The following is an 8,657-nucleotide window of genomic DNA, read 5'->3' on the forward strand; positions in this document are numbered from 1 at the left end:
ACAGATCTCTGCCTTCAGCAGCTGCCTGACCCTGCTGTCCCAGGGATACTCCTTATAGGGGGACAGCAAGCAGTGTCCTTGATCAGGAGCTAAGGCCATTTCTGCTTTAGGCTCTACTGTGCCACCACAAACAAGTTGTGTCACACCCTCAGTTACCCCACCTATAAAATGAGGACAGTGACAGGCACTTTACTGGAAAAACTATCTGAAGGTACATTCCTCACCTGACCTTTAGGCTATGCAGAGGTTTACTTATTTAATACTACTACAGTGCTGGGCCTATAACAAAGTAAGAGGTACCAAACACGTGCTGATTGGTCTGACATGAGTAATATCCTCTAATCCCATTAATGAGAAGAACTTGCCAAATAAACACTTATTATGTGCTATCGCTCCATGAAAATGCTCTGTAACAGCTGGCTGATGTTCTAGAGGCAAAAGGATTAGTTCGTCTCCAGGTAAGAACCTCACTATCTTCATAATCAACAAACAATGTACCCAGGACCCAAAAAACCCATCTCACTCCATTTTTGGCACATACAAGTTCTCTATAGCAAACCAAACCATCCACAGCTTTCCAGAGCATAGTTGCTCTAAAAGGTTATGGATACTGGTTTTACAGCAAGATGTCAACACCTCAGTAGAGATGACTGCTCAAAATCTGAGCTCCACTGAAATAAGGGCGGTTTTTCCCATTATCTGAATGTTAGTCAGTGAGGTAGTTACTCAGGGAGAAGGGGAAAGAAGGGTACCATGCTAAAGGTAAGTCAGCTAGTGAAACACTGACTCAACCCTTATGAATCCATTTTCAGATACCTAAAATCTTCAGGAGAAAACTTCATCCAAAGGGGATGCAACTATTTTATCAGTCTGGCCTGTGCAGAAAGCAACCAGAAAAGCTCCTCATTTTGTCCAAAGACAGCAAAGGAAAATAAAGAGTTGTGCTCTGTTCAAATCTTTTTGCAGTTTCAGTGGGATGCTGTGGAAGACACATAAAGGAGCTTTTCGTAGGTGGCTTTTAACCTGTGTGTGTCTCCATAGCCAGGGCCCAACACGTAACTGTGCCATGCCATCCCTTGGGCACACTGAGCACCTGCAGATGGGACTAAAGTCAGAGGGTACTGTGATGTTAACACAGTAACATCAAAATATGCAGCTGAGTGCCAAGAACTGAAAAACCCTGTCTCAAGCATCATAAATAGGGGGTGGGTAGTTGGTGCTGGTATCCCAACTTCTCTGTGTTTCATCTTGTCTTTTATAAAATCAGACTAACAATATTTACTCTTCTCAAAGCCACAAGTCAAAAAATTGTTTCTGTGAAAAATATTTATAATAGGTTTGACTGGTGAGGAATAAAAGAAGCATGGATGTGGTCGAAAAATGAATACAGAGAGAAAGCAAATTGAAACGTTCACTTAATAAGCACAGCCAGCCCATTCTGTACATTGAATGAGCCACAACACTTTTTTCTTCCAAAATACTAGCATGCAAATTACCAAAGGTAGTTCGACCCTTTACTGTAATACACATATGCAAAAGATGCAGCCAGTTTTTAAGTGCCTGGCACAGCAACCTCAAAAAATTTTTTCCAGTATTTTCTTAGGAAAAATTATAGCACTGTTCAGCTAATGTTGAAGCTGAAGTATGTAAAGATAATTTCAGTTCACTTCTGTTACGCAAGCAGACAAGCTGGTTTGCACAGTACTTCTACTAATCTTTCTCTTTCCTTTGGAAGATAATATGATCAAATGAAACAGAACACAAAGGCTGGAAAATCAAGCTTCTGTAGATGTCAAAATACAACAAAACCAGTTTTCTACTAACCATTTTGTACACAGCATTTAAGTAGAACTGTGCTAGCATCTGCTTTCTCTCCACAGAAGTCTGTTATCAGGGAAGTGTTCCTAAATGCAAATAAAGCTGCCTTCCATGCTGCCCTCAGGGTGCCTAACATCATCCTTATTGCTAATGCACCTCCTGCTGGGATGCAGGAGCCTCACATCCTTTAACAAGACCCAGGTTTGCAAAACATTGCATAGCTATTCGTTTCCTAGGTAAGCAGTCCTTAATAGAGGGTAAAAGATTTCAAGAAGGGATTTTAAAAAGATAACTCTATACAAGTTATAGAGAAAAAAAATATGCTTTTTGGAACAAATAATGTGACAAACCATAAGAAGGCAAATGCTAAAAGGGAAAGGATGCAAGGAGAACCTACAACACAAACAACAGCACTGAGTTTACAGAGGATATTGGGCAGTGGCATGGTAGGGAGAGGGATGCTGGAGAAAATACGGAAAGCAAGGAACAATCACTACCAAATTTTTGTGCTAAAGTGAATACACTGATAATTATGAAAAGAGAACAGATTACAGGTAATCCAGAAAAAACAGTATTCCAGAAATCAAGACGAAGAAATCACAGGAAAATGAGAACAAGTGTTCTACAAAATCAGTTGAGAAACACTGGGATACAAAAACTTGCTTGCAACCACACCAGAACCTCATCACGCTGGCACCAATTCAGAAAGTAGCACATAGCAGCTGAAATTGCCTCCTGCTCCACCTACCCTTCTTCTGTGACCTCCACTGACACACAAGCTCCAACACACACACAGGAGATGCTGCTCACCTGCTCCCAGCCAGGCTCAGCCTGCTCCCCATCCCAGCATTTGTGAGCTCTCATCCTTGCTAGCAGCAGCAGGAGGCAAGTGGGATAGTGTCACCAACAGAGCAACACTTTGGATTTTATAAATCCTCTCATCGTTAGAAAAATGGACAATCTATGTGGATCGCATGGAATCAAATAGCAAATGCTGCTGCTGTGCATTACTCATAATTTGCTCAATTATCACATTTCACAACAACTGTAAACCAAAGATTTAAAAATATATGATTTATCCTGATATACCTGGAAGGTTTCCATTGTTATCCACATCATCTACACATGCTCCCCATCGAACAAGAAGCTGCAAACACCCCAAGCGACCATGAAAAGCAGCATAATGAACAGGTTTCCAGTCATTCCTGTCTGAAACATTTACATCCTAAAATGAAAGCAGCAGGTTAATTCATTCACTTCTGAATCTTAGACACAAGACAAATTTTATATATGGGAATCAGCTGTTCATTGTGTTAAATTATTTAAATCAAACCAAATAACATTTTTCAAAGTTCATGCATTATATGCAGTTCTGGTTTCAAAACAGGTACTTTTCACAGGTTCTTGCTTTTACTTAATACACTTATAAAAGGTGCATTTTTAGACATGTTTTTATCATCATAATGACCTAGATTGGTCATTATTCCTTAAATATGCATCTGGGTTAATTTTTTTTTAAGTTTATATCTCCTTTACTATAGAAGATTTTTAGAACTGCAAGAATTACCACCACCCCAGTACCTGATGTTCATTTAATGACATCCTCAGTAGAAGGTGATTTATTCACATTATTGATTCTCTCTCTCTAGATTTTTCAGATCATTTCCCTAAATGCATATTACAATCTAAAAAAAATTCAAATTTACCCAAGAAATAAATTCCCCCACAGTAATTAATCTGATGCCTTAGGTTTTAACTTTTGTATTTTTCAAATTCTGTACTGCTTGGTGTGTGACTCTGAAGTTTCTTGTAGCCTGTTAATTTCTGCTCTCTCGTGCTAGGTAGACATAACAAAGCCTCTCTGGCCCTGCCTTCCAAGGACACCAAGGCTGTCCTAGCTCAAAAGTATAAACCAAAGGGCCTCTAAAGGGAGGGTAAGCTGTGGGGAAAACTGAAGCTTTAATTAGAGAATTAACCCTGTTATGCAAATGAACCAAACCTATAAAAGTGTGAAGAACTCGTGACCTGTCATCCACCTTGGGGTCCATTTTGAGAATAGCTTCAGGCTCCCCAGGGGATACCTCTGAAGGCCTTTCAAATAAATACCTCTTTTAATCCTTACTCCTGCCTAGTCCGTTTCTAGGAGGCCTCTCAAGGCATCAAACCTACAGCCCTAAATCTCAGTTTACGCTAGGGAGAGTTTTGCTCGGGCCCAGCTGCCGGGCTCGGGCAGGGCTCTCACCGCGCCGGCGCGCAGCAGGGCCCGCAGGCTGCAGGAGTGCCCGTGGGCTGCAGCCAGGTGCGAGGCCGTGCACCCGCGCTCGTCCTGAGCCGCTGCGTCCGCTCCGTTCAGTAACAAAGCCTGGAAGAAATGCAAAGCACAAGGTCATCTCACAAGCTGAGAAAGCAAACATTTCCTACCAGGACGGTTTCTGATGACCAACAGGATAACTCCGGGCTGACCTCAAGGGCCTGGTATTGCACAAAATGGATCTGTTTGCACAGACAGTACAATGAGTGCTCTGGTTTGAATATGACTGACTTAATTTGACATCTCAAGACATCAAGATGAGCTACTCATAGCTCCCTCAGCTGATCTTCATAACGAATTTGTCCACAATTAAGGTCTGCCCTACTAACTTTTGCTCGAGAGTGAGTATTTACAGTACCTGCATGCAGGCATCCTGCCCTCGGATGGCCGCCAGGTGAGCCGCTGTCCAGCCTCCGACTGTCACGCGTGTGGTGTCAGCCCCGTGCCAGAGCAACCAGTGAAGGCACTGCTCAACAAAACCAAAGTGCTTCTCATTTAACTGTTCGCATCGTGTGTCTGAGGCACATTTCAACTAGAATTTATCCCCCAAAGTTACATTTCAAAACAGCGCTGGAATACTTCCTTATGGAAATACGAGACCCCAGAGCATGCCTTAAACAGGTATTTGTACATTAGGAAGTTATGGGTAAGTTATACTTTCCAGGTTTCACCCAAGACTACAAAATGTGCAAATAACCTACTAATTCAGACCCTAGCATTGATGTTACAACATGACTTTTTCCATTTTACTTTTCCAGATTTAAAATGTAATCTGTGAGAGTATTCACATGGCATGAGGTAAAAACATTGGAAAAAACAATGCAAACATGCTCACATGAATTCCAGCTAAAATTACTGGCAGGAAAAATATAATGTACTAAATTTAAAGCCTCATTTAATTTATTAGGCTTCTTAGGTGTATGTAATCCCATCTCTCTTCTCATCCTTCCATGGCCTAGTTCTGTTTTATTCACCTATTTCCAGCACATATCATTGCTTGCAATGGAAAGCTTTATGGACTACCCAAAGACAGCTAGAGGAACAGTTAGAACTTCTTATTACATATTATTATGATTTATTATCTTCTTTCAGGCCATCTTACACCTCTGGTTCTTCCACTATTTCTACCAAGGAGCTTAGTGACAAAGAGATGACAGATAATTCAATAAAGTCTAACACACTGATTGCAAAGTAAGAGAGTCAAATGAAAAATGGCAGAACTTATAGAGGCAGAAAGGATGGGTAAGCAATCTGTTTTTGGGGCTGACATGATGATTAGCATTTTCTTGACAGTGTCTCTGCATTTCAGAAGCAGCACTGCTCTTAGCAATTCTTGAGTTTAGCACGACATTCACGTTTTTTCTTTTGGGATATGAATGGCCTCGCTGCTTCGAGGTTGGATTGCCATGAACAATGAACAAGGAGGCTGAAAGAAGAAGGTGAATGTTGTGCTGAATACAGCAGTTCAGTCCTTCTGAAAGTTCAAAACATTGATGCAAGCACCTGCTGATTTCTCTACAATTATTCAACCTTTTCATTTATTAAAATAAAATGTATTAGGACTACTTCTATGGAGAATGAGGCATGGGACATTGGTAAGCAGAACGAACATATTTTCATATCACCTGTTTCAGTCACCTTCAGAATATTTTACATATCCTATGGGATTTTCTAGGTGTCTTAAGAGAAAACACAATAGAGACAAAAGATCATGAGTCTGAAAGGGAGGCCATAAGGTACATTTTGCTCAGAGTAAGAAAATCAATGATTTTGTAAAATATGGCAAAGTTCATTAGGTAAATTGCCTGGGGCTTCAGAGAGAAAAAATTAAAATCTAAAATCCTCTACTCCTGCTCTTGGTGAATGTATTTAATGAGAAAAACAGGCAGAGATTACTGATTCAGTCTGATCAAAACAATGTTGTGTTCAGCCTCTCACAAAGAAGGAAATATGGACTTACAAAAGCCCAGCTATGTACCTATACACTAAGGTAATGTTTTACCTCCAGACTTCCAGAGTGGGCAGCACACTGCAAGGGTGTGAACTGGTGGACTACATCCACATCATTAATACTGGCTCCATGTTTTATCATAGATGCAAGCTGTTCTACGTCCCCAGCTTTCACTGCTTCATGCACACTAGTATAATTCTGCTTCTTCTTGACAACTAGTGAGGAGCAATAAAAGGGTGTTAGTCCATTGCTTAAATCAGCGACATTTAAGAGATAGAAAATGTGTGATGAATCAAAGAAATATCAGAGTTGACATTCGTGGCACAGAATCAAACTCTAAATGTAGAAGCAGTGGGTTAAAAGAAAAAAAAACCAAAAAAACTCTTCTATCACCAGACCATGGGATCAAATAACCTGCATCTTCCCTTCAGGCCTTCCCACTGATTACCTACATGACTGGAAACAATGAGAATTACATATCCAAACCCCTTGCAACATCTCATTACCTTGATAAAACTTGTAAACAGAGACATGAGCTGTAAGTAGATCTAATGGCTGAGGGGGCTAACTTCAGATAGCCAAGCATGAAAGGAACCTAAACCAATTAGTACTCACCTTCTACAGTAGTCATCATTCTGGTACCAAGACACACTAACACTCTGATTACATTTCACACCGCTGAAAGTCCTGTAGAGTTGGGCTACTGTTTAGCTAGTCAAGAAAGCATAAAGCTGAAGGTCTCAAGGTATTAGTGCCTCAGCTCCTCGGCCTGTGGAGAAGAAATGGTAGTAAGTAGCAGTTAACACTGTTACACAGTTTGAGGTAAAAAAATACTGAGGTATATAAAAGAGGTATTGTATGAACATGTTTGTGATACTTGTAAAAAAGCACTAGATATAATTAAAAACAGCCTCTGCATTTTACCAGTGCCTATTTTCATGTAATCCATAGTGTGGTAGTAGAGCTCAGGCAGATTTAGGGTTGCCACAGAGAAGAGCAGCTGTCTCAGTCCTCCAGGCTGACAGTAACACACCCTGTGTGTGCTGTAACATGCCTGTACCTGTGTCTCGCCCCATCTCCACCTCCCCAGCTCGGCAGGCTGCATCACTGCCCTGCACAGAGCCTAGAAAACTGAAAAACCGGGAGTCCATCCTGCGAAACACTGTACAAACAAACAGCAGCGGCACAGAAACACAGAATAATTCCGGGTGGAAGGCACCTCAAGAGGTTATATTGTTCATTTTACAAACAATATTTCCAAAATATCTAAGTATGAGGTCTCAGTTTTTTTGGTTATTTTAAAGAACAGTTTCACCAGGACATAATTTTCCCCCAAGGAAGTAATTGCTCATTATTGCAAGTGAGGGTTACAGACTTCAGCCCAGTTACACAACATCACAGGCAGGCCTGGCTGATTACACTTCTTGGCAAAGTACAGTGTTTCGGTACAGCAAATTCAAGGTAACCCTTTCTGGTTGGTTGGTTGTTTTTTTTTCTTTAACCCAGAGGAAAAGCAAACAGCAAGGCCCACCAGCAGGAAGAATTTTGTCTCCCCTCTCTCTCCGGATACCTACTGCTGCACAGAGATGAATGCCAAGGGTGGGTGGCTGCATTGGCTTCTTGGCACAAGACAATGGCAGCAGCCTGGGACTGAAGCTCAGAAAAAAGCTGTTAACATCAATTCTGAAAAAAAATGCACTGATGTTCAAAGCGAAGGGCAGGCTCCATTAATTCTAGTGCAATTATTTTTACCAAAAACTGTTATCAAAGGGAAAGACACAATTCAGATGTTGTGATGTTCCCGTCACGCACAAGCCCAACCCCGCGCAGCTCGGCTTTGGCAGCAGCCCCAGGACCGCGGCAGCCGCCGGCCCGGCCCCGTCCATCCCAGCCCATCGCGCCCGGGGCGGAAGCGGAGCTGCCAGGCCCGGGGCAGGGGGAGGGCCGGCCAGCGCCAAACACCGCGTTTCCACGCGTGTCTGGCGGAGATGGAGCTTCCTCGGTCCTATGTGTGCATCCCGGCGGAGCGCCGTGCCACAGCCCCAGGGAACGCCCGGGGAGAGCCCGGGGACGGGGCAGGGAGCAGGCGGAGGAGGGGCGGGCGGAGCAGTCTCACCGGCGGGAGCGGGGCACAGCCGCCCCTCGCAGCACAGGCGGCCGCTGTCGCCGCGAGCAGCTCCCTCCCGCTCCTGCTGCCCGCCCCGGCGTTGCCATGGGCCCCGGGCTCGCCCTTCCCGCGGGAGGAAAATGGCGGGCGGGGCGGGAGGGGCGTGGGCGCCGGGCCGGGCCGGGCCTGCCGCGGGGAGGGAGCGGGAGGGGTCCGGCCGCACGGGCTGCGCTGCAGCTGCCCGGGGCTTTCCGCACCTTTCGGCAGCCCTGGGCTACAGCCTTCGTGGCGTTCCCCAGGAAAAAATGTAACAAATACCAGTTCTCATCTCTGAACCCTCAGTGATGCACTGACCAAGAGGTATTGAACCAGCTCGCGCTCTGGACGATCGGACTCCTCACGTTGTGGGAATCTTTAACCCTCTTCTTTCCTGCAGTGACGTGTGATCCTGCTCCTCAGTTCCCTTAGTC

At 43.7% G+C, this 8,657-nt stretch overlaps 1 protein-coding gene across 6 annotated transcripts in view; it reads right to left on the reverse strand.

Annotated features, from left to right (window-relative positions):
- Positions 1 to 8,322, reverse strand: part of ANKRD42 (ankyrin repeat domain 42) — a 19,943-nt gene extending 11,621 nt beyond the window's left edge. For 3 of the 6 annotated variants that reach the window (XM_048294479.1, XM_048294484.1, XM_048294483.1), the window contains exons 1-7: positions 8,197 to 8,322; positions 7,655 to 7,763; positions 6,696 to 6,849; positions 6,132 to 6,295; positions 4,488 to 4,595; positions 4,061 to 4,180; positions 2,908 to 3,043 (exon numbers count right to left, since the gene is read on the reverse strand). In XM_048294479.1, coding sequence (XP_048150436.1) covers positions 2,908 to 3,043; positions 4,061 to 4,180; positions 4,488 to 4,595; positions 6,132 to 6,295; positions 6,696 to 6,714 — 547 coding nt within the window. In that variant the 5' untranslated portion in view covers positions 6,715 to 6,849; positions 7,655 to 7,763; positions 8,197 to 8,322. The other 3 variants (XM_048294481.1, XM_048294482.1, XM_048294480.1) reach the window with 3 other exon arrangements.
- Positions 8,323 to 8,657: the final 335 nt, after the last annotated feature.

Source organism: Corvus hawaiiensis, chromosome 2 (genome assembly GCF_020740725.1).
Source record: "Corvus hawaiiensis isolate bCorHaw1 chromosome 2, bCorHaw1.pri.cur, whole genome shotgun sequence".
Lineage (NCBI taxonomy): Eukaryota > Metazoa > Chordata > Aves > Passeriformes > Corvidae > Corvus > Corvus hawaiiensis.